We start from the raw sequence: 27068 nt of genomic DNA, 5'->3' as shown, positions 1-27068 counted from the left end.
ATTTGCATTTTAATGAGTGAAATAGGTATTTTTCTGAATATATTTGTTTCTATTCTGTCTCTCACTGAATAAACCTACCACTAAAATTATAGACTGATCATTTCTTTGTCAGTGAACAAACATACAAAATCAGCAGGGGATCAAATATTTTTTTCCCTCACTGTGGATGTTTTTTTTAGTAATGACAGTGGCATCATCCACATACAGAAATAGAAGGGGCAATGTAAATTAAACCGTGTGTGTTTAGCATCACTTTAAGTCTATTCTTGCTGATGATTGGAGAGCTCTGGTTCTGATTCAGCGGTGGTGTGTTGGACTTCTGCATAGAGACTGTTGCTTCCACCAAGAGAGCACACAGGCTTTGCAGGTTGTATTTGCTTTCATAAGAAAACAAACTGTAAAACTTTGAACACCATTTGTTTTAACCCACCAGAAATGTGTTTTGCTGATTTAAACTAAAAGTTCAGTTATGTTTAAATGTGCTATATAAATATTACTGCTCTGTAATGCAAACAGAATAGCACATCTGAGAAACATTAGAGAAGGAACTGGCAGCATCTTTATTCAGACCATAAGAAGGCAAAATACATGTTTTTTTTGTCCTATACCCAGTGGACACAGACATTCACAGAGATCTGGTACATAAAGTCCTTCTGTGCCACATCATCAGACAAGAACATGGCATAAAAATAAATTTGGGTGGGTTGTACTTGTGCAATAAACATAACAAAATCAGGACAGTGTTTATGATGTACTGACGGAGGTTGTGAATTTTTTGCACCTATCAAAACCATATATTCCATATTGAAATAGGTACAGAAAAGGCACTCCATGTGAATTGTTTGTTCTGACATGATCCACCCCATCAGATACCAACTAGCTACAAGCATATCCTCCCTAGTTAAATGTCAGGTAGGTTCACCTTTTTTTTCCTGGTTTACTGCAGGAGCATGGAGGTTGTAGCTGATCCTCCAAAATATTCACTGAGCCCTAGGCTCCTGCCTATTTTGCTTTTTGAGTGATCCAGCTCTGGATAGTATCACTGTGCTCTGCACTATGTCTTCAAAATGTTTGGATAAACACTGCAATTTTTTTTAACACTACAAAATCCATCTTTGACACTAAGAGCAAAGGTCTCACTGGTAAACACAGAGAAGTTAATTTTAGCACATCGGTTTTCCTATGTAAATTCCTTTTGAGAACTGAAAATAGTCAAAAAGGCTTTTATTACATCACTTTTCGTCACCATATTTTCTCATTAGTATTAATCTGAAAGTATTGATTGCCATGATAAGATAGTATTTATTGTTGAGACAAGGAAAAAAGAGCAATAATGGGACTTTAAATGAGGATAGTGGGGCCGTTCTATACCCCTCCTCCATCCCGGTTCAAAAATAAAGTAAAAAGGGAGAACAGGTGCGGGACTTTAAAAGAGGCACACGGGAGCAAAAGTATAAATTGAATAAAATAGCGGTTTTTAATAATATTCATACAAAAATTAATATATTCACATACTTAGGCACATAGATCTATAATGATAATTTGTATTCCAGCATAAAATACATTCCAACAAGGACTTCAAAAAGGCATAAACCTCCTAGTGATAGATTCAATATGGGGACAAACAGAGTATATAATACGAAGATTCAGAGTAAATAAAAGGATAATTAATAAATTAGAATTGGGTTGAAAAAATGTATTCGTTAGTAATGCGACCGTGTGCCTCCATCCCTAATTATTTGATTAAGACAAGGAAAAAAGAGCAATAATGGGACTTTAAATGAGGATAGTGGGGCCGTTCTAAACCCCCTCCTCCATCCCGGTTTAATAATAAAGTAAAAAGGGAGAACAGGTGCGGGACTTTAAATGAGGCACACCGGAGCAAAAGTATAAATTGAATAAAATAGCGGTTTTTAATAATATTCATACAAAAATTCATATATTCTCATACTTAGGCACATAGATCTATAATGATAATTTGTATTCCAGCATAAAATACATTCCAACAAGGACTTCTTTATCAAGCAGGATGAGGGCATTAATATAGGGGAAAATACTAATAAATGAATATGTGACACTGAAAGTGTCACTAGAAAAATTATAACAGAATCACAATACAATGAAATTGGAATGGCCATAGATAGTTGGTAATTGTGTACACATAACGGTAGTTGTAAGCTCTACGTGTTTCGGGACCTTGTAGTCACTCATCAGGAGCAGAACCGTGGTGAGCACCTATGAATATGGGAAACAGCAGTATTTAAATAGTTTAAAAAACAAGTGGGCAAATGCAAAACATTTTAATCCCACATTATTACATTAAAACCACAAACTTACAATTATATCTGCGCAATAGCTCCAATAGTTCCAATTTCATCGTATTGTGATTCTGTTATATTTTTTCTAGTGACACTTACAGTGTCACATATTCATTTATTAGTATTTTCCCCTATATCAATGCCCTCATCCTGCTTGATAAAGAAGTCCTTGTTGGAATGTATTTTATGCTGGAATACAAATTATCATTATAGAGCTATGTGCCTAAGTATGTGAATATATGAATTTTTGTATGAATATTATTAAAAAACGCTATTTTATTCAATTTATACTTTTTCTCCTGTGTGCCTCATTTAAAGTCCCGCACCTGTTCTCCCTTTTTACTTTATTATTTATTGTTGAGATTAGAAGTGAGCTTGGGAGTGTTGGATACACCCACGTAGGTGAGGCCACCAGGTAGCTGTCACTTGTAATGGGCCAATCATTTGCACTAAGGCCTTCCCCACCCTGCAGCTATACCTATGCAAGGGATGTGTATACATGCGGCTCTGTGGTGAAAATAATCTTGGCTGCAAATGATTTTCCTATGACAGGCAGTGTTGCCAACCTCCCGCAGCATTTTTTTCTGACAAAACATAGAAATTTTACTGACGGAGCACATTTTTAACTGACAAGCTGAACTTTTACAGGAACTCCTATTAAAAGCTAAGACAATCAATATTTAACCACTTTCCGACCGGCTCACGCTGATATATGGCGGCAGAGGGCCACCGTTGCATGAATCACCAAACCCGTACGGTGGCTCCTTTAAGAGCCATAGCAGGCACACGCCCACTGCACAGAGGGGGACAAGATGCGAATGGCCAGCAGCCACCTGCGATTGCAGGCACGAGAGCCAGAATGGGGATTTGTGTGTGTAAACACACAAATCCCTGTTCTGACAGGGGTGGAGAGACAGATCGTCTGTTCCTACTAAGTAGGAACAGCGATCTGGCTCCTCCTCTAGTCAGTCCCATCCCCTCACAGTTACAAACACACCTAGGGAACACACTTAACCCCTTGATTGCCCCCTAGTGTTAACCCCCTTCCCTGCCAGTGACATTTATACAGTAATCACTACATTTTTATACTACTGATTGCTGTATAAATGTCAGTGGTCCCAAAAAAGTGTCAAAAGTGTCCGATCTGTCCGCCGCAATGTTGCAGTCCCACTGAAAATTGCAGATCACTGCCATTACTAGTAAAAAAATAAAAACATTAAAAACATGCCAGAAATGTATCACCTTTTTTTGTAGACGCTATAACTTTTGCCCAATCCAATCAATATATGCTTATTGCGATTTTTTTTACCAAAAATATGTAGAAGAATACATATTGGCCTAAACTGCTAAGGAAATTATTTTCTTTACTTTTTTTGTGGGGATATTTATTATAGCAAAAAGTAAAAAATATATATATTTTTCAAAATTGTCACTCTTCTTTTGTTTATAGAGCAAAAAATAAAAACCGCAGAGATGAGCAAATACCCCCAAAAGAAAGCTCTATTTGTGGGAAAAAAGGACAGCAATTTTGTCTCGGTGCAATGTAGCACGACCGCGCAATTGTCAGTTAAAGCGACGCAGTGCTTTATCACAAAAAATGGCCTGGTCATTAAGGGGGAAAATCCTTCTGGGGCTGAAGTGGTTAAGCAGTATAGACACAATATGGAAACACTGAAAATACCCATAACAAGAAATTTGTCTGGTTTATACCTAGAAAGTTAACACAGCATGACAAAATATCAGTCCCTTATATTTACAAACAGCTGTATAAAATCACAGATCACAGATTTTTACAAACTGTCCATAAATTAACAGTTAGCAGCCCTGATTACAGATGACAGCTTCCCAGCAGGCTTGGTCGCATTGGTTTGGAAGTGCATCCAAACATTCCAAGCTCATCAGTAGTCATGATAGTATACATTTTGCCTGAAGATAACCTGTCATTAGAAACATGGGAGCTGCTGTTGACCTTTAGTGCTCAAATCGCTAGTAGCGCTATTAGTGATTTGAGCACTATATTACTCGATATATAATAACATGCAGCGCTTGATAAAAGTAGGACTATATAACATAATATGGAAATGTCCTTAGGAGGAACCAGCAAAAAAAGAAGGGATATCCCAGCACCTGCTTCAGTGTGACAGCAGGAACCACACAACACCACTGTGATCAGGCAATTTCCCTTACTGGAAGGAGTGGACCCTCAAATTATAGAGTGGTCAAACTCATTTGGTAGCCATCAGATGGAATCCTCAATCCAAAGGAAATGTGACCAAATCAGATGGAAAACTCCAACAGGTGTTAGGGAGCCGGTACCCTAAGGACAACTGTGTAGACCTCCAATGGCCAGCACCAAAGCATACATCCTCATCCAATGCTAGTATGGATCACCTCACAAAGGTATTAAAATTACCACAGTGCAATATGTTTTTAAAATCAACAGTATCTTTATTAAAAATGCACATTTGCGTGTATATCAAATAATCAGTGCTTCACATAAACAATCAAAATGATCACGGTGGCTGGCGTGCTTGCATGAGTTGTCACGCTGTGGTAAAGATGGCTGCAAAACGTATAAAAAAAGTGAAGAAACTTTTTGAAGAACCCTAGTTTTTAGGTTTGCTGTGCAAATAGGAACTCCATAACAAACGTATAGTTGGGTTTTCTCAAATATGACTGCAAAAATGGAAATACACAGTAAAGATATTTTGTTTTGTGATGGTTTTTGTTTCAATATTAAAATATTTCCTGCAGTGCTTTGTGGTCTGATGAAAAATAAAATTATAGTAATAAATAAGTAAAGCTGTAACAACTGTTTTTCAGGTGGTGTATTTCACAGCCTTGTTTCCATATGTAGTCCTCATCATACTTCTTATTAGAGGAGTCACATTGGAGGGAGCAAGGGATGGCATTGAATACTTTATTGGACAACAATCTGATATTTCAAAGCTTTACAATGGTGAAGTAAGTGTTTTGATTGTCTTTCCAGTCCCCCAAAGGAGTTCAATCTAACGTTCCTTCCATATTTATGCACAACCTAGGGTCAATTTTCAAAGGAAGTCAATTAAACTATCAGTATGGTTTTTTGCATTATGGGAGGAAACCAGGGAACTCAGAAGACATCAATGAAAACTAGGACAAAGCTACACTGAGAGCAAACCATACAACTGTTATGGAGCCCACCACTGTGCATTTGGCAAATACATTTGTATTCACTAAATGTATATAAACGCTAATAACCTCTATACAATTAGTACAAAGACAAATAGAATAATGTAACTGTGTGTAAAATAACTTATAAGACTATATTTCTACTGATAATGGATGTTACAGCTGAAAAAAGTCCTTGCTCCCATGATGCAATGCAAGCCTATGGGCCAGCTTCACACTTTTGGGTTGTGGTAACGTGTGCCATAAGGCACATAACATGTATTGCTGCATTGCAGAGCCATTTTTTTTTTTAATGACACCGCAACACACCTCCTTGTAGTGTGTTGCCATGTGTTGTGTTGCAAGAAAGAGGCATCTTAGGCATGTTAGGGTGCACTGACAGCCCATTCACTTTGAATAGGCTACCTTAATGCAACGCATGGTAATGCTTGTTAGCGCACTTGCAGTAAAGCACTGCAAAAATGTAAAGGGTCCTTAGTATTTTGCTGAGTGTAAAATTGTCACCAAGACAGAAGGTAATGTAAAATCCGAGGTTTTACGATTGTCACCAGAAAAGGAGGAAAGTGATACCTGTTCTGATGGCATTTATCTACAAGGGGAGCTCCTCTCACTTTGTAGATATTTTCTCATATTTTCTGTTGTGCCTCCAATTTGAGAATGACAAGAAGCTTCTACAATGGGAAACAAGCATTATAACATAAACTGACAGTGGTTTTAGCTTTCCCCTACTCTATCCAAAAGTGAAAAAAATATTTAGGCTACACATAAACTAGAGTAAACTATATTTTCTTTCCAGTATATATTTAGAGAAATGATTGTGTAGCATCCACTTAAGATCACCTTCTTCCCTAATCTGGAAATCTAGGGAACCAATGGAAAGCAGCACCATCTATGGACAATCTTGCTTAAAGCAGTGTGGCTACAATTATCACATGGTTAATAGGACTGTCTAACAATTACATGTTTACTTTATCACATGTTAATTATTGTGAGAAGTTTATTGGGTTGTTTCTTACTACTAGCTACCTGTAGCTTCTGTGATTATTAACTGATACAATCCTAAAGACACATAGGGGAGATTTACTAAAACTGGTGCACTCTGGTGCATGAAGGTACAAAACCTTCTGTGTACAGCAGCCCCCCCCCCCCCCAATACTTACCTGACCCCCTCTCGATCTAGTGATGTCAACAAAAACCTTGCCTCTCTGAGGACTCACACTTCTGGTTGTCTTTTGGCCAATGGTTTTCGACTGCTGTCAGTCACAGCTAGTGAGCCAGTCAGGAGACAGAGAGGGTGGGGCCAAGCTGTGTGAATGGACACACAGAGCAGCAGCTCAGCATGAGTGCTCCCATAACAAGCTGCTTGCTCTGGGGGCAACTGGCAGGAGGAAGAGGTCAGGAGCGTGGGACCCCAGAAGTGGAGAATCAGGGCTGTTCCGTGCAAAACAACTGCACAGAGCAGGTAAGTATAACATGTTGGTTATTTTTTAAAATAAAAAACTAAACTTTAATATCACTTTAACACTAACATGGAAAGATAATATTGTTTTTAATAATAAACACCTTTCATTAAATAAATGATACTCCAGTTCCTGTTTATCTGTCATACTGATGCTTTTGCTTCCATACTTTCTGAGTTTTTGACCTGGAAAAGTATAACGAAAGATATTTTTCTTTCATTCGGTGCATGCTTGTTCTGGCACTACAACTCAGTAATATCAAATAGATATGCAACTAGCACTTTCAGAAAAAGGTCATCAGCTGCAACCCTATATTTTTCTCACGATAGGTCTAAAAAATACTAAAGTTTCTCTTTAAATCATTCTGATTGCTAAAGGTAGGGTTGACAGAAGCACATAAACTTCAGCATGTCAAGAAAGGGATAGCACTGACATCACTGACCAAATATCACTGATCTCACCTCCCTGCCCACTCTATGAAAAAGAAAAAGTTTAGAGACAATTTGAGTGATTTTGATAATTATCCTTTAAAATTAATACTGTTAGTTACTGTTACTGTTTAAGTGCTTTAAAAGTTTACTTTTCCTTTCTAGGTGTGGAGAGATGCCGCTACCCAACTATTTTATTCTCTTAGCACAGCTTGGGGAGGACTGATTGCTCTTTCATCCTATAACAAATTCCAAAACAACTGTTACTGGGACTCCATAGTGGTTTCCATTATAAACTGCCTGACCAGCATCCTTGCAGGATTTGCTATCTTCTCTATCCTTGGTCACATGGCCCTAGTGTCAGGCAAGAAGGTTCCTGATGTTGTGGATGAAGGTAATTCACGTTTATTTTAATTTCTGAAACTGATATTTTATCAGCAGTAAATGGATTTCCATGTAGCAGTCCCACCTTTTTTTTGGACTGGTATTTTTCTGGCAAGCGGTATATGAAAAAACAAAACAAAAAAAAACAAAAACATACACATGTTCTCAGTAATGTTGTGCCCTGCAGTTATTCCTTAATCACTTCAGCTATCAAACCGCACATGGCCCAGAATATTTTTTTCTCATAATAAGCGATAATAGGTCTTACTTAAAGCTCAATTGTAATTGTATTTATTTTTAAATTTTATTTTACTAGATCCCCAACCTCCCACAGCCTTACCTTCAAAAATAGGGATGGATCAAACGGACCCCTGTTCTGTTCGCACCAGAACTTTCGAACACTGCAAAAGTTCAGACCCGAATAACGAACCCCATTAAAGTCAATGGGACCCGAACATCATAAAATCAAAAGTGCCCATTTTAAAGGCTTATATGCAAGTAATTGGGCACATACAATGGTGATAGGGGTCCGGGTTATGCCCTGGGGGACATGTATCAGTAAAAAAAAAGTTGTGAAAGAAGTAGTGCAGTGTTTTTGGTTTTTAAAGTGAAAGCATAAAATTAACCAATCCTTCCAATATAGTGCCTGGGGGGTGGGGGGGGGGTCCCCTTAGTCTACCTGTAAACTGGCAGATCTGTACCATGTCTAGAATCTGCTGCAGCAATAATTGCATTTATAAAGCCAAAAAAATGAAATTTTCCCTGCAAGCTGCCTTTATTTTGCTCAGCAACAGCTGGGGAGCCTGTATGTATGATAAGGCCACAATGTAGTGCAATGGGAGCAAGATTAGAGATTTTTTGGATACATTCTGGTGTCACTTTGTATAGAAGTAACGGGTGCGTAAAAATTGGTCTTTGGGTGTCGGTGGCGCCTTCCCACCATAACCCTATAGAGGTAATCTTGAAGAAAGCAAGAATTGGCCTTGCTGTAAAAAATCGCAATGATATGCACCTGTCAAACAGGTGCAGAAAAATTGGCCATTGGGTCTCGGGGCGCCTTCCCACTGTAACCCTATAGAGGTGCTCTTGATGAAAGCAAAAAAAATTGCAATGATATGCACCTGTCAAACAAGTGCTGAAAAATTGGTCTTTGGGTGTTAATTGTGCCCATGAAACCTACACCAAAAACATTCTTCCAGATGAAATGATTGAACACCCTCAAAGCTAGGCAGGCTCGAAGTCCTGCAGAGATTCCACATGCCAAAAAGACTTAATCAGTGACATTGGCATCAGGGGCTTCATACCTGGTAATTCAGGACTGATTCATTTTTATAAAAGTCAAACGGTCCACGGAGTCTGTGGACAGATGCATGTTATGATCAGTAAGGAAACCTCCTGCAGCACTGAATGCCTGTTCTGAAAGCACACTGGATGCAGGGCAGGCCAACAACTCAATAGCATACTGGGCAAGTTCTGGCCAGTGGTCTATTCTCATGATCCAGTAAGTCAGTGGATTGTCAGCAGAAAGCTCTCCATCTCTGCTTTGGCCCCAAGCTAATCGCCCACCATGTGATGCAGACGCTGCTGATGGGATGTGGAAGCTGACAGCCCTGGGTGGCGAGGACTGAAAAAATTCCAAAATGCCTCACTTAGGCGGACGCCTTCTCCAACGCTCCTCTCTTGACAAAAGAGTCAAAACTAAGTTTTCCACAACACTGTAACCTACCGGAGTCAGGAAAAACATGCAATAAAATCCTCTTTAATGTGTCCTCAAGAGATTTTATCTTCTGCACTCTCTGTGGGGACGGGATAAGTTCTGAGACCTTCCCCTTATAACGGCGGTCAAGAAGGGTTGCCAACCAGTAATCATCCTTCTCCTTTATGCCACGTATTCTTGGGTACTTTCGCAGGTTTTGAAACATGAGGTTGCCCATGCGCCTCAAATTTGCTGAGGCTTGAGAAGCAGACTCCTCGGGGTCACTCTGGATGACAGCATCTGGAACTTCCTCCTCCTAGCCACATATTACTCTCAAGGGTCCTGGGATTGCAAAGCCATCGCTTAAAGATTGACGCATATCTTTCTCTTCTTTGAAGCCTATGAAAGTGCCAGAATCCTCCTCCTCATCCTCCTCCCCTCTCTCCTCTTGTGTGTTCTGTGACATAGAAATGATGGTGTCTGGATAAAGTGGGCCTTGAGAGGAAAGGAAGTCCTCCTCTTCCTCCTGCTGCTCTGCCTCCAGTGCCCTGTCCATAATGCCACACAGAGTCTGCTCCAGCAGGAACACAACAGGGATTGTGTCACTGATGCATGCACTGTCACGGCTCAGCATCCTTGTGGCCTCCTCAAATGGTGACAATACAGTGCATGCATCCTTAATGATCAGCCATTGGTGTGGGGAAAAATGGTGAGGTGGCCTGAGCCTGTCCTCAAGCCGTTGACGGCCCTCTGCTGCATGTATAGCTGCTGCAGCATTGACAAAGTCGAGTTCCACCTGGTGGGCGGTTACGGGAGGTGTTCCTGCTGAATTTCAGCCAACGGAACACTGGCTGTGTATGACCGCCTGAAATGGCTACATACAGACTCTTCTGGCCAGCTTTAGCACATCTTGCAACCCTGGGTACGTATTTAGGAAACGCTGTACCACCAAATTGAGGACATGTGCCAGGGATGGCACGTGTCAACTTTTCCTGTCTAAGGGTGGACAGGAGGTTTGAGCCATTATCGCACACCACCATTCCTGGCTCCAGTTCGGTGATGAGATGCTCAGCCGCAATAAGACATTTGAATTGTGTAAATGTTTCAAAGATGTCCGTACTTCTGTCAGTAGCGATCCCAGCCATGGTGGTTCCCAGACCACAACAGTCATTCCTGGGAACATTCAGCACGTAGAACGCCTGATTCTGGATAATCGATGCAATATAACCATGAAATGGACTAATCTTTCTGTGGGAACATTGAACACAATCATTCACGAACATTTGTATTCTACAGAATGATGTTCATACGTGTCTGAAGAAAAAAATGGCTTGGTTTGATCACTAAGGGCGTCCTGTTTCTCCAGGACAATGCACAAGCTCATACTGCTCACTGCACATTACAGCAACACAGCTGTAGGGTATTGCCACATCCCTTTACAGCCTGGACCTCGCTCCGAGTGATTTCCTACTGTTTGGACCCTTAACCACCTAAAATGCATTCTGCTACTCCTCCTGAGTATGGCGATACCACATGTGTGAGACTTTTACACATCCTGGCCACATACAAAGGCCCAACATTGAAGTAGCACCTTCAGGCGTTCTACATGCATAAATGCACATCTCATTTCTCAACCACCTATTACACTTTTGAAGGCCCCGGAGTACAAGGACAATGGAATAGCCCACAAAATGACCCCATTGCTTTGGAAAGCAAACCCCCCAATGTATAATCTATGAGGCATAATGAGTCTTTTGAACGGTTCATTTTTTTCCAGAAGTTTTTGAAAAATGTGGAAAAAAAATGAAACCGCATTTTTTACACAAAGTTGTCCATTTATAAGATATTTCCAACACATAGCAAATACATAGCAAAAATGACACCCCAAAATGCATTCTGCCACTCCTCCTGAGTATGGTGATACCACATGTGTGAGCCTTTTACACAGCCTGGCCACATACAGAGGCCCAACATCCAAGTAGCACCATCAGGCGTTCTAGGAGCATAAATTACATATATAATTACCTGGCAACCTATCATTTTTGAAGGCCTTTCATATTTCTAACACATAGCATGTACATACCAAGAACTACAATCCAAAATACATTCTATTGCGGAAAGGGTAAAAAAAAAAACATGTGCTTTTAGTAACCTGTGCTTTTAGTAGTGTCCACAGAGGAGAGCACTGATCCAGGCAGCAGGCAGGGATGTGCTTAGCGACAGCAATAGTAAGTATCCAGGCAGCAGGCAGGAATATTGTCTATAGTCAGCACAAGGATATTGACAGCACAGCACAGTCCATAGAAATTGTCCAGGCAGAGACAGCCAGCACAGCCAGCACAGCCATAATATTGGTCCTGGTACACTGTTACCTGCAGACACTCATTATTGTACCACTCTCCAGCCCTTAATAAACATACTGCCTCTTGCTACAGCTTGTTATTTGCATAGTCCAGGTAGCGGTGTGGTCTCTTCATGCGGCCGGCAGAGGCATGATGGCTGTAAGTCAGCAGCAGGCTGTGGGCCGCAATCAGGTAAGACCTGTGCACAGGGGCACAGGGGTAGAGGCTTCGACCCACCCAAATCTCTATGAAGCCTCCGGACTCCAGACCCCAGACCGGGAATTCCGAAACCCGGAGAAAAAAAAATAGTTTTCTCCACCCGAAAAACAATTCTGGAGCCCCTCACATATGTGAGACCCCTGTGTACTACAATAGCAGGGCAACATATCAGTCCAAGCGGTAGGCAAAAGCATAGTCCATAAAACAGACCAGGGTCAGTTCACGTGCAAGCAGTCCAAGCAGTAGGCAGAAGCGTAGTTGATAAAACAGGCCAGGGTCAGTTCACGTGGAAGCAGTCCAAACAGTAGGCAGAGGCATAGTCACAAAACAGGCCAGGGTCAGTTCATGTGGAAGCAGTCCAAACAGTAGGCAGAGGCATAGTCAAAAAACAGGCCTGGGTCAGTTCATGTGGAAGGCAGTGGCATGGTTATTTGGGGAAGCATGGAAAATGGTCAGCACAGATGATGAAAATGGGGAAATGGTTAAAAATATGGGCTAATATTTTAGGGATTTATGATAAATTTGGAAGCATTTACCAATGCAAAGGCCAGGTTGGGAGGGACACTGGGGACAATGGTAGCTGGTATCTCTTCAAATCCTCTTTTGCTGCACAGGCAACATTTTTTTTCCATCTTTGGCCTGCTTCAGATGGTGGAATGTTGTACGGGAAGTGGCGCTCATGAAGCCGGCTAACAGCATCAGAGCGAAGATCTTCTGGGGGGGGTCTTTGTTGATAGATAAGGGACGTGACAACTTCTTCTATGAATTTTAGGAAGGGGCAGGGTTTCATGGATTTGGTGTAAACTACGTAGGAATTATAAATGGCCAAATGGATGAGATAAATTGCTACCTTCTTGTACCAGAATCGGGACCTTCTTATTGACAAATAGGGCTGAATCATTTGATCATTGAAATCCACCCCCCACGTAGAGATTGTAATCTTGGACATATGTTGGCTTTTCAATGGGACCTTCATTTTTTTTTGAAGCCCCATGTTTATGGTGAGGCCCATAAACAATTTGAACTTCTCCAAATTTAGATCTCTCCACTCAAACGGACGGGCATATGATGGTTGGGGGTTGTTGGCAATATACTGCTGTGCATATAAATTTGTCTCATCCACAAAGAATTGCAGCAAAGTGTCGGGCAAAAACAGATAAAAGCAATTGATCTCTGTAAAATTTTGGGTGTTGGCCTGCACAGCTGGCTGTGCTGTGAAAGGGGGAATAATTGGTGATCCCGAGTCAGAAGGCAGCCATGTTGGGTTGGCAAGACCATCTGGCATGTATGTAGAGGCCCTGGCTCTTGGGGGACGTGACACTCCAGTAGTTGGGGGATTTTAATTTCCTGTGCTGGTACTCAGGCGTGATGCGGCAGCACTAGTACTGGGCCTGGGCATTTGTTCCTGGAGCCTATCAACGGCGGTATCGCTGGTACTGAGCATTTGTTCCCGGAGCCTATCGCTGGCTGCAGCACTGGTACTGGGCTGGGAATTTGTTCTCGGGGCCTACTGCTGGCGGAAGCGCTGGTACTGGGCCTGGGAATATAATCCTGGTTGTTGGTGGCTGCCTGGTTTCCAGAGTGCTGTGTCCTTTTAGGAGGGACCCATTCTTCCTCCGAATCATTTGCTGATTCACTATTCTCAATCGGTTCAAATGCCGAATTTGATTCAGAATCAGAATTGGAATCTGATGAGAACTCCCCGCTGCTCTCATCAGTTATGGAGAGAATCTGGAACGCCTCCTCACGAGTATAAAATCTTTTGGACATGACGCTGATGCCTGTGTGACAGGTGATGGTCACTGATGGGCTGTGCGATTGGTGGCAGGTGACGTTCACTGATAGGTGATGATGGTGTGATGGTCACTGATAGGTGACAGGTGATGGTCACTGATAGGTGACAGGCCACGGACGGGGACGGGTGATGGTCACTGACGGATGACGGGTAATGGTCACAGATGGGTGACAGGCCACGGTCACTGATGGGTGATGGGTGTACCACTGACAGTCACTGATTGGTGAAGTTTGATGGATGACAGGCTACGGTGACTGATGGGTGATGGGTGCACCGCTGACGGTCACTGATGGGTGACAGGGCACGGTCACTGATGGGTGACAGGTGCACCGCTGACGGTCACTGATGGGTGAAGGGTGATGGGTGACAGGTGACGGTCACTGATGGGTGACGGGTAATGGGTGACAGGTGATGGTCACTGATGGGTGACGGGTAATGGGTGACAGGTGATGGTCACTGATGGGTGACGGGTGCACCGCTAGCGGTCACTCATGGCAGTCTTATGTGACAGGTACACTTTATGGGATGACTGTGGTGACTGTTGGGTGACAGATGACAATGGGAGGGGGCAATGGGACAAATGTTGTGCTTGGTGCATACAATACACACACAGATTGGTAACTCACTGCTCCTGGCTTTTCTCTCCTCACTCTGGAAACAGTGTGTGAGGAGAGAAGAGCTGGTAAAAGCTAGTTACCGCTCTGTGTTTACATTTAGTGATCGGCTGTGAAAGGATCACAGCCGAACACGTGGTAAACAGCCACCGGCCAATGGCTGTTTACCAGCATCGGTGACGAGCAGTGTTCCCGCTGCCACCAACGTGCACGTGCAGTGCGCTCGCAATCGTGCTCATGCTCCGCGCACAGTGGGGCGGAACCATCTGTAATCGGCCGTGACTTCATCACGGCCGATCACGTGGTAAACAGCCATGCCAAATGGCTATTCATCCCCCTCGGTGGCGAGCAGTGTCTCCCTGACATGCCGCCACTGATGGTACTGGGCTGTGCGCACACGATTGTGCGCATGTCCTGTTTAAATGGACGGACGTCATATGATCCCCGCCCAGAACGAGAACCGCGCCGCCCGGCAGGCAGCAATCGGTTAAACAGGGAAGTGAGCTTTTTTGCACTGATGATGAAAACTCACTTATTCAGGGAAGCCTATCCCACACCCACCTAACAACCCCATCAAATGGTTTGTACTTTATACTTTAAAAAACAAGTCAGCAATGCCAGATAACATATTTCTGTCCTATCAGATCACCACCTATGAGTACATGGACAAAATTTACTTCTGTCATTTTTTTTTTGTAAACCAAGATATTTAAAGACAGTCTTGTTTTCACCCTGGTTCCACTATCTTGTAAGGGATTGACCTGAAACAAACATGCGGCCAGTTAGTCTGAAAGGTCTAAGCTCGCTTGTACATTCATTCCTGGTCAGTAAGTCATAAGGAAGTGAAACGAGAATCAAACTGAAAGCCCCAGTCACCAAGCAGTAACTGCCATACAGTAAAACGTTGGTTTGAGAGTAACTTGGTTTGAGAGCGTTTTGCGTTTTAATGAAGGTACAACATTTAGAAACATATTGCTACACTTAGAGGTGCCGCTCTTCTCTTTTATACTTTATACTGTAGCTAATGCTGGATTTTGCTTCTAAGCCCCTTGTGGAGGCTTCCATTTGTGGATGGACATTTTATGGTTACGCAACCTGGTCACATTGCTATAATCTTTTTATATGGACTATAAATTGAAGGACCTATGAATAAATGGTTGTGGAATGAATCATTTGAGTTTTCATGATTTCTTATGGGGAAATTTGCTTTGATATACAAGTGCTTTGGATTACAAGCATGTTTCTGGAACAAATTATGCTCGCAATCCAAGGTTTTACTGTATTTACATTTTTAACAGGTGCACTTTAAAACTATAAAAAAAAATCTCTCCTAATATCTATCATCCTACAGGATTCGGGCTTGCATTCATTGCTTACCCTGATGCATTGGCCAGGCTTCCAGTATCACCTCTCTGGTCTATTTTGTTCTTCTGTATGCTCCTGGCATTGGGGCTTGACTCTCAGTTTGCACTAATTGGTGAGTTACATAAATATTCTATGCTCCTTTCATGTTAATACAGTGTTCACTTCAATGTGATTTTCCCTTATTTCTCTAGTAAAATAGCCTGACCAATATGTATGTAGCAATGACCTTTGAAGGAACTGCTGAGTTTTGATGGGATCTTCCACCTTAAAAATGACCTGCTCTGTTGGCTTGAATGTCTAGAGGGAGCTGGTTAAGGGCACAGGATTACCTTAACATTAAAAAATATATCAGGCCTTCTCAAGTCAGCAAAAAAATAGCTGGTGGGTCTAGTTTTTCTAGTAGCAGCCTCCCAGTAATATCAATGTTGATAACATATGGGCGGCACAGTGGTCTAGTGGGTAGCACTCTCACCTAGCAGTAAGAAGGGTCGCTGGTTCGAATCCCAACCACGACACTACCTGCCTGGAGTTTGCATGTTCTCCCTGTGCCTGCGTGGGTTTCCTCCGGGTACTCCGGTTTCCTCCCACACTCCAAAGACATGCTGGTAGGTTAATTGGATCCTGTCTAAATTGTCCCTAGTATTTATGAATGTGAGTTAGGGACCTTAGATTGTAAGCTCCTTGAGGGTAGGGACTGATGTGAATGTACAATGAATATGTAAAGCGCTGCGTAAATTGACAGCGCTATATAAGTACCTGAAATAAATAAATAAATAAAAATAAATAACAGCTGTAGTGCGTTAGTGGCAGCCTGCCAGTTACAAATAGATCAGCTAAGAAAAACTCATTGGTGGCCCTAAATTCTTCAGTAGAAGCTTTCCAGTGACAATAAATCTTTCAAGTACCTCCAGTGGTAACTAAAAATACTACAGTAGCAGCATCCCAATAAGAATTAGTCTTCTGGCCAAGCAGTCACAAATACATTACAGAGCTGACTTATGGGGTCTCCATGCAATGTCCATTGAGGTAAGCTCTCCTGGACATTTTTTCACAAAGCAGACTCATCTGAGAATACTTTTAACTGCTAGCCACCTTTTTAATTCTCCAGTCCTAACACAGGCCAGCTTAGTTTTTTTGGATCAACACTCAGGCCACAGGAAACACTTTTCTCTGTGAACACATCTTCCTCAGCTATCATACCAGGGAGGTAGGAACTGAATCCTTCTAAATGCACATTCCCACTAGACAGAGCCTGGGAGGAAAATACCTTTTTAGAAATTCTCACTAAATATTTATTAAAGGAGAAGTAAGGCCAACGCTCATTTGACTGTACTTCTCCAATGGATCACAGGAGTGCAGTTCATTCTGCACTCCTGTGACCCATTTTCAGCTGAAGCCCGCTGTCTGCTGACATCACAGAGCCAGGCTGGGGCAAGATCATGACAATCAAGTCAGGACTCACCCACAAACCTGGACCTGCACCTGGCTCAGCCTCTCAGTGAGCCCCTAAGAACCTGAGCCAGCCGCTCCCGCCCCCTCCACAGCTCAGCGCTGCATTTGCCTAGGCAAGCATGATTTTGAAGAAAAAAAAAAACCTGAACTTCTCTTTTAACTTCTCCAGCTCACATCACTAGCAAGAACCCCTCAGTGAATGGCTAGGGCAAAAAAAATATTCATTACTCAATACACTATATCTTTTCACTCTAGCTACCGGAGAACACTCTCAAGAAGCAGACAGTCCTTGATCTTAGGAAAAAACCTAATGATCCCAGATAACATAAACAAAGCTCAGGCTGGCACTAAATTTAGACTCCATCCTAAAACAGGATCCCTACATGTGTAAACACATGTCGGCCATGGGATCACGTCCCCCCCCCCCACCACCACACACCTTCCCTTCTTTAGTATAACAGGGCTTGTATCTTATTTGTTGAGATAATTTATTGAGCAAGGCACTGGCTGTGCTCATCACAGTCCGACAGCCCAATATGATGCCAGGACAAAGATCAGGACATCTAAAGCAGACCTTGCATGAAAATGCAATTCATAGCAGAAGCTGAGGTGTAACATAAGTATTCATCACTTTTATTCAGATTGTTTTTCTATTTGAACTTAAGGTTTTAAATCAAGAAAGGGGAGTGCTAATTTATATTTTATATATATATGGGGGGGGAGGGGGTAGCTAACTTGCATTTTTATGAAAGCTCTACTTTAGGACCCCAAAATGGCAATGACAATATCAGAAGCACTTGTTTCTTTTTTTAGAGATTTTCTAATTTGTTGGAAAATTTTCAAGTGAATTTACCTTCTCAATCAGATCATAGAATGTCCATTAAATTTGTACCATTTATTATCAAGTACAATTAATCTTCAAGCAAATCTTTTTTTTTCTAGAACCTTTATTAGTTTTATATATATATATATATATATATATATATATATATATATATATATATATGGGGATATTTCTCCTCATGTCTACTTCCAGAGACAGAACAGGAAGAAAGAAACAAACTGAGAGTAGAGCCCTGCTTTAACAGTTTTTCCCTCTCCTTATGCTCTTCCGACAGTTGCGATGTTTTGAATTCACCTTCTTGGAGGTATCCATTCATATTACAACACTAAAGCAATAAATGCCTAACAGATATCTACAAAAAAATTATCTAAGGTTGCATTTTAAAAACAGTTGCATATGCATGATTACTTTCAGTACTACACTTTGAAAATGTGTACGGGTGAAATTATTAATGAATAAAAGTGGAATTTTCCTATAAACTTTTTGGTGGTAAAAGCATATAATATACTTAATATTGGCTTTTTGTTTGGATATAGTCATGTATGTTTAATCTACTTACTTTTGTTTATTTTCTTATAGAAACTCTTACAACAACAATACAAGATGTTTTCCCAAAAGTAATGAAAAAAATAAGGATTCCTTTGACAGCTGCGATATGTGCTGTGTTATTCTTACTGGGGCTCCCGTGTGTTACACAGGTAAACTTTTGCCTGACTGTTGCTGCATGCCTTAAAATAAATACATTTAAATATCCTTTATGATTAATAACACCAGGAAAATTGTAAAAACTGAAAATTTTTCCCTTTTTTCTTGAAATTGTGGATTTATGCCCAACAAAAACATAATTTATAAAAAAAAAAAGATCTAAATAATTATAAGTAAAAAAATGTTGAAACAGCACAGTTTTCTTGATACCCTAATCCTTAATCAATGTTTCTCAAGGATGGTCCCACTGAATAAGAATGGCTTCACAAACATCTGTATGGCTTGGGTAAACTGGGACGGTCTTTATCTTATATTTGGAAAGATTTAGCAGCATCCTTATCTTGGTTAATCAAAGGGTCAGTCCAACCAAAAAACAATAGTTTAGTTCTAGGTGAGCTGAAATATCATCTGTAATTTTGAACCTCTTGTGGAGTGAGATCTCCATACCATATATGCCAAATACTTTATCTTGGAGTGTTGGGTTTTTCTTTTTGGGTGATTCCATTCCTTTTGCCTTTTTATAGTAAATAGTATAAATGAAATAAAAAATCTAATACAGAGAGCGGAACCCCTCGGCAATGATTTCCATAGGTCTGCCAACCTATGCTTTCAAAGGTGAGTCTGCAATCTTTGGCGTTCCCAACAAATATACAAAGCCATTAGATGGCTTAAAGTGATGTTCCACCCAAAAAAAAAAAATCATGAATGTGCCTAAAAAAAATTTAAAAAAACATTTTATTTTATTTTTTTTCCTCACCTCTAAATGGCTGTTGCTAGGGGGTCCATCGTAGTCTGCCTCCTTCAGTGCCTGGGCTCTTGACATCACTTCCCCTCAGTGCAGGAACGGCTCAGCTCTGCCCCCTCCCTCTTGTCAATCATCTGGGACACGTGACAGGTCCCAGATGATTGCGCGGCCAATCATGGCGCGTGCGCCGTTTGCGCATGCGCAGTGGGTGCCCGGCTGTGAAGCCACAGCCGGGTGCCCACAGTTACAATGCCTGTGCTGCCGAACGGAGGGGGAGACGAGCAGGGCTTCGATCCCCCGCATCACTGGACCCTGGGACAGGTAAGTGTCCAATTATTAAAAGTCAATATATATAAATCAAAAGCTCTATAACATGGTGTACTAGAAATAGCAGACAAACATTTAACTGATTATGTCTACAGGCAGGAATATATTGGGTAAACCTCATTGACTCATTTTGCGGTGGATGGGCTCTTCTATTTGCTGCTGTTTTGGAGCTGGTGGCTGTGATCTGGATATATGGTACGTTCTTTAAAATGTTCTCACTTATTATGACTGTGCACCATGCATATGTACAGTACATAACAACATATTAGGATCAATTCACAAAGCTGCTGATCCATTGAGTAGCTGTCATGTTTTGGATACCACACTTTACAAAGCTCATATCCCTAAAATCTGTAATACTCTTAGCCAAAGCAGTCCAACCGGATTGTTGTCTGCATATTTTATGAGCAGTCAGCTAAAAAAAATTAGAAAGCCTGACTATCTGTTTTATTACAATAATGAAAATACAAAACAGCAAGCATGTAAAAATGTCACATCAAAATTTACTTTTAGGTAAGAGTAAAAATATCAGTTAAATTTCCAAATGTATATTCATTGGAATACATTTGTTTAATACCTATATTTTATCATAGGATTAACCTTTGCGCATCAAACATTTGACAAAGGTGATATATATTATTACTGTTCATTTTAACAGGTGGGAATAGAGTTATCCTGGATATAGAGATGATGATTGGGAAAAAGCACTGGATATTCTGGTTGTGGTGGAGAGTATGCTGGTATTTTGTATCCCCGGTATTACTAGCAGTAAGTTCTATTATGGCTTTATCTAATTAATACAGCAATAGAGTGCAGTCATGTATTGAAGCACATCCTGACATAAAGTGATCATTTCGGTAACAGTGATTATTTCTGTAACACATTTATTTGCTCACGTTAAAACAAAAAGTTTACAATTCTGTTTTCCCTAATTTCCAACACTGTGTCCAACATTAACATTTAAAACTTAAAAATATGTTTTTACGTTATTGCATAAAAATACTTAATTTATACAGTATTGCCTCGTACACACATTCGGATTTTCCGACGGGAAATGTTCGATGTGAGCTTGTTGTCGGAAATTCCGACCGTGTGTATGCTCCATCTGACATTTGCTGTAGGAATTTCCGACAACAAATGTTTGAGAGCAGGTTCTCAAATTTTCTGACAACAAACTTTGTTGTCGGAAATTCCAAGCGTGTGTACACAATTCCGACGCACAAAAGTCCACGCATGCTCGGGATCAAGCAGAATAGCCGCACTGGCTATTGAACTTCATTTTTCTCGGCTCGTCGTACGTGTTGTACGTCACCGCGTTCTTGCCGATCGGAATTTCTAACAACATTTGTGTGACCGTGTGTATGCAAGACAAGTTTGAGCCAACATCCGTCTGAAAAAAAAATTCACTTTTTTTTGTCGGAATGTCCAATCGTGTGTACGAGGCATATGACTTAAAGCCAGCAGAACAAAGACTAGGCCCAGTTTCACACTGAACCCCTTTACCTTACATGAAAATGCAAGGTCAGTTTATGTTTCAACCCTCATCCCTTGTAAAAAAACGTATAACGTAGAGAAAAGTTATGTCTATCTTTTTTTTTTTTTTTTTATTGAAGATTTTCAAGAAGAACAAGACAGGAAAAAAAATAATAAACATTGTCTCTCATGCATTAGTACATAGTAAGAAGAACATCTGAGTGGATATACATGTCTGAGCATAAGTAGCAAACATAAAATGTACAATAGAGTCAGTTCCAAGTGCTAGTTGAAAGGTGGTAGGTATTGTCTTACACCTCCAGACACCCCATCTTGGGAACAAGCTGTGTCATGGTGGGGAGACAACTCGACCGGCCTTAAGTTTCAAATTCTTTCTATTGAGATCTTCGTTTAATAATTTTTTATTGGGATTTCAAAGAATCAAAACCTATAAAAGCAGAAGAAAAAGACTACAAATGCATGAAAGGGAGAATAAATGGGTGAGCAAATGAAGACACCAGCCCTGGGTTCTTTAGTGATAAATACACTGAGAAGGCTAGAAGAGGAGTGGCGTAACCTGCTAATACCATTTTCATTAAACACAAAGAACTGTCTAACAGTTGTTTAAACACTAACTTATTACCAAAAGGGTTTTGATTCAACCACTTCCTCCCAATCAGAGACTGAGCCCAGGATAAAGCTACTGATATGTCCAAAAGCAAGGATAATCCCTGACATGTTGATCGGCCTAAAATAGCAATGAACAATATAGGGGGAAACCAGAAATAGAAAGCTAGGCAGATAAAGCCTACAAGAGCATAGGGGTATGGCACCAAAGAGTATTCCAGAGCAAGAATCATTACTATTCAACCAGGAGGTAATTGAATATAGTTCTTCCATAAAGGCACGGACTGCCCCTTGAACTTCTGTAATGTTTTCAGGAAGCCCTCAAATCCAAAAGTTGTAACGCCTGGAACGATTTTCCAGGTCATCAATTTTGGAGAGGGCCGTGTCCAATTGATCCTATAAATCTTGTATGCGGGCCGTGTTCTGGTTAGTTCTGGAGATTGTCTGTTCCATCTTTTGTTCTATGACCTCAATCCTGGTTCTGCTTGAATGGTGGAAGTGATTTGAGATGCCGTTTGGGCTAGGCCCCTGGAGAGCATTTTAGAAAATATATTACATAGTTACATAGTTACATAGTAGGTGAGGTTGAAAAAAGACACAAGTCCATCAAGTCCAACCTATGTGTGTGATTATATGTCAGTATTACATTGTATATCTCTGTATGTTGTGGTCGTTCAGGTGCTTATCTAATAATTTTTTGAAACTATTGATGCTCCCCGCTGATACCACGCCTATGGAAGGGAATTCCACATCCTTGCCGCTCTTACAGTAAAGAACCTTCTACGTAGTTCAAGGTTAAACCTCTTTTCTTCTAATTTTAATGAGTGACCGCGTGTCTTGTTAAATTGCTTACGCAAAAAATTTGTATTCCTATTGTGGGGTCACCAGTACGGTATTTGTAAATTGAAATCATGTCCCCTCTCAAGCATCTCTTTTCCAGAGAGAATAAGAGTTCAGTACTCGCTACCCTTCCTCATAACTAACATCCCACAGACCCTTTATTAGCATTGTTGCCCTTCTTTGTACTTGTTCCATTTCCAATACATCCTTCCTGAGGACTGGTGCCCAAACTCTAGGTGCGGCAGGACTAGAGTCCTGTAGAGTGGGAGAATTATCATTTTATCTCTGGAGTTGATCCCCTTTTTAACACATGCCAATATTCTGTTTGCTTTATTAGCAGCAGCTTGGCATTGCATGCCATTGCTGAGCCTATCATCTACTAGGACCCCCAGGTCCTTTTCCATCCTAGATTCCCCCAGAGGTTCTGCCCCCCAGTGTATAGATTGCCTTCATATTTTTGCCACCAAAATGCATTTTTTTACATTTTTCTACATTAAACCTAGCTTGTCATGTAGTTGCCCACCCCATTAATTTGTTCAGATCTTTTTGCAAGCTTTCCACGTCCTGCAGAGAAGTTATTGCCCTGCTTAGCTTAGTACGGGCCTTCCTTTATCTAGATGGCAACTCACCTCCTCATAGAAGGTTAATAGATTGGTTTGGCAAAAACGATTCTTCATGAATCCATGCTGATTACTGCTAATGATACCGTTCTCATAACTAAAACCTTGTATATAGTCCCTTATCATCCCCTCCAAGAGCTTGCATACTATTGATGTTAGGCTAACTGGTCTGTAATTCCCAGGGATGTATTTTGGGGACTTTTTAAATATTGGTGCTACATTGGCTTTTCTCCAATCAGCTGGTACCATTCCTGTCAGTAGACTGTCAGTAAAAATTAGGAACAATGCTCAAGCAATTACTTGACGGAGTTCCCTAAGTACCCTCGGGTGCAAGCCATCTGGTCCCGGTTATTTATTAATGTTGAGTTTTCCAAGTCTAATTTTAATTCTGTCCTCTGTTAACCATGGAGGTGCTTCCTGTGATGTGTCATGAGGATAAAGACTGCAGTTTTGTTTACTGATGCCCCCCGATTTCCTTGTGAAAACTGAGGAGAAGAATACATTCAATACCTTCGCCATCTCCCCATCCTTTGTAACCAGATGTCCTTTCTCATTCCTTATGGGGCCAATATGGTCTGTCCTCCCTTTTTACTGTTTACATACTTAAAGAATTTCTTGGGATTTTTTTTGTTCTACTCCGCTATGTGTATTTCGTGATCTTAGCCGCCCTAATTGCACCCTTACATTTCTTGTTGCATTCTTTATAAAGTCTGAATGCTGATGATGATCCCTCAGCCTTGTATTTTTTGAAGGCCTTCACCTTTGCTTTTCTATGCATTTTTAAATTGGAGTTAAGCCAACCAGGACTTTTGTTCACTCTTTTAAATGTATTACCCAATGAGATTAATTGGTTAATGCCCTTATTTAATATGCTCTTAAAGAAAACCCATCTCTCCTCCGTGTTCTTTGTTCCTAGGATTTTATCCCAATTTATGCCTTCTAGCAAGGTTCATTAATCATAAACTAAAAGCCCATCGGGTCTGCCGGGGATTGTGTGCCCAATAAATCTGACATTGCTGGGCTAGCTGCATGATCCCTCAATGGGGTGGTGATTAGCTCATCCAGCGTTCTTTCTAGGAGGAATACTGTGGATGCAGGCAACAATAGCTGGGGGAGATGATTACTCACAATTTTAGGCCCAGGAGTAGTGGCTTGAGGGCCTCCATCTGTGCCTGCCATGTTCTCTTTCCTGTCTTCCTCCTCGGCTGGGCTCCAGACACCATCTTTACTGCTTCAGTAGGGGTGTCGGGATAGATGACCGACCCCGCTTTCATGTGATCAGTCCCTGGCTTCTCCGTTGCTGCTTGTCCCCAGATAAAGAAACCAAAGTGCAGGCTGATTGCCGTGGTGGGATCAAGTAGGCTGTGGCGGGACTGGGAAGGCTGGAGCGGAAAGGGTCTCTCCTGACCGATCCTGGATGTGCTGGCTCAATCCCCAGCAGCGCTGCTCTCGATTTAACCCGGAGGATACGGAGATCGCGCTGCTTGGGGTGGTGGGGCTGAGAAGGCCAGAACGGGAAGGAGCTCCGATGTTGGTTGACCTTCTAGGAATCTCCGCGCATGCGCACTTCGAATTATGTCTATCTTATGTCTGCTTCCTGTAGGCACTAATGATACCATATAAAGACACTCCAGCACTGTGTAGAAGTAATTGCTCATGGGATTTGGAACACTTGGAATCACATGAGCGGGCCTAGTGTAAGGGTGTAAGATAAGATTTTCTTCTACAATTTCTCTCTAATTTTTCTGATACATTTTACTGTACATCTCCCTCCACTGAGTCTGGCTGCAGCCATTTTAACTGTGGGCAGCTGAAGCTGCTGCCTGTTCACTTCCTGGATTTACACACACAGAGGCACACCTCCAGCTCTGCAGCCCTGTAGCTCTCATCGGGCCTTTTATGACTTACCGCCCCTCCCTTCCCCGCAAACTCTCACGAGAGTGAGAGAGAGAGCTGTGCATGATGTCATAAACCTAGGGTAATGACCAGACAAGGAACAGGAAGTGGGCTGTGCAAGGTATTTATTGGCAGAAAAAAATGTTTTACTATCCAAAGGGAAAATAACAAGGACAGAAGATTTAATAGATTCAAAGTTGAAAAAACTACTGAAGGTCCTCTTTAACCGCTTGCCGACCAGCCGCCGTCATTATATTGCGGCAGGTCGGCACGATCCCGCATACAGTCATAGCTGTACGTGCTGCACTGTGGGTGCCATGGCACGTGGCCAGCTGTCGCAATGACGGGCATGAGAGCCAGAACAGGGACGTGTGTGTGTAAACATACAAATCCCTGTTCTGTGAGAAGAGGAGGGACAGATCGTGAGTTCCTACTAGAGGATCTGTCATTTCCTCCAGTCACTCTCATCCCCCTACAGTTAGAACACACACATAGGGAACACAGTTAACCCCTTGATCGCCGCCTAGTGTTAACCCCTTCTTTGCCAGTGACATTTACACAGTAATCAGTGCATTTTTATAGCACTGATCGCTGTATAATTGTCAGTGGTCCCAAAAATGTGACAAAAGTGTCCGATCTGTCCGCCATAATGTCGCAGTCCCGATAAAAATTGCTGATCACCACCATTACTACTAACAAAAAAATAATAATAAAAATGCCATAAATCTTTCCCCTATTTTTAGAGGCTATAACTTTTGCGCAAACCAAACAATATACTCTTATTGCGATTTTTATTACCAGAAATATGTAGAAGAATACATATCGGCCTAAACTGAGGAAAAAATGTGCTTTTTTAAAAAAAAATTGGGGGTATTTATTATAGCAAAAAGTACAAAATATTGTGTTTTTTTCAAAATTGACGCTCTTTTTTTGTTTATAGCGTAAAAAATAAAAACCGCAGAGATGATCAAATACCACCAAAAGAAAGCTCTATTTGTGGGAAAAAAAGGACGTCAATTTTGTTTGGGTACAGCGTTGCACGACCGCGCAATTGTCTGTTAAAACGACACAGTGCCATATCGCAAAAAATGGCCTGGTCATTGAGCAGCCAAATCTTCCGGGGCTGAAGTGGTTAAAGTGATTGTAAAGGTTTTTGTGTTTTTAAATATAACAAACATGTCTATACTTACCTGCCCTGTGCAATGGAATTGCACAGAGCGGTCGCGAACCTCCTCTTTTTGGTTCCTGGCCCCTCCCCTTGATCAAGTGCATACTCATTTTCAAGCCCAGTTGCTGCGTCCATTGACACAGACAGCAAGACTCGACCTCCCCGCTACCCGCTCCCTCATCACTGGCTTTGATTGATAGCAAGCCAGCGAGACCCAGAAGTGAGGGGAGAGCTGCAGACATGCACAGCACTGGATCGAATGAGGGCTTAGGTAAGTTAAAGTGGGGTGAGGGGGGGTGCTGACACCTAAACGTTTTTACCTTAATGCAAGGAATGCATTAGGGTAAAAAATGTTTAGGCTTTACAATGCTAATTGAGGATAATATTAAAAGTAATTCTTATACTGGTGCTTATGAACTACAGTTCTGAAGTACCCCAATAGGTCATGTTTGGTAATGTCACATAGTGGCAAAAGTTGTGGGAATGAATAATCCAAGAACTTAGAATACATTTCTTTGTATGAGTTAAGAAATTCTGGAAAATTGAGGTCTGGAATTGAGAAACACTGCAATTGTTACA

At 41.4% G+C, this 27068-nt stretch overlaps 1 protein-coding gene across 2 annotated transcripts in view; it reads left to right on the top strand.

Moving 5' to 3' along the window:
- The window catches only part of LOC141107995 (sodium- and chloride-dependent neutral and basic amino acid transporter B(0+)-like), a 69671-nt gene that overhangs the window by 38702 nt on the left and 3901 nt on the right, over window positions 1-27068 (top strand). For both annotated transcript variants that reach the window (XM_073599138.1, XM_073599137.1), the window contains exons 7-12: window positions 5142-5282; window positions 7543-7771; window positions 15779-15904; window positions 18668-18786; window positions 19961-20060; window positions 20524-20633. In XM_073599138.1, coding sequence (XP_073455239.1) covers window positions 5142-5282; window positions 7543-7771; window positions 15779-15904; window positions 18668-18786; window positions 19961-20060; window positions 20524-20633 — 825 coding nt within the window. The remainder of the gene's footprint in view (window positions 1-5141; window positions 5283-7542; window positions 7772-15778; window positions 15905-18667; window positions 18787-19960; window positions 20061-20523; window positions 20634-27068) is intronic.

Source organism: Aquarana catesbeiana, linkage group LG09, assembly GCF_042186555.1.
Source record: "Aquarana catesbeiana isolate 2022-GZ linkage group LG09, ASM4218655v1, whole genome shotgun sequence".
NCBI lineage: Eukaryota > Metazoa > Chordata > Amphibia > Anura > Ranidae > Aquarana > Aquarana catesbeiana.
Note: the sequence above shows the minus strand (reverse complement) of the source record. Positions and strands in the feature narration are given on the sequence as shown.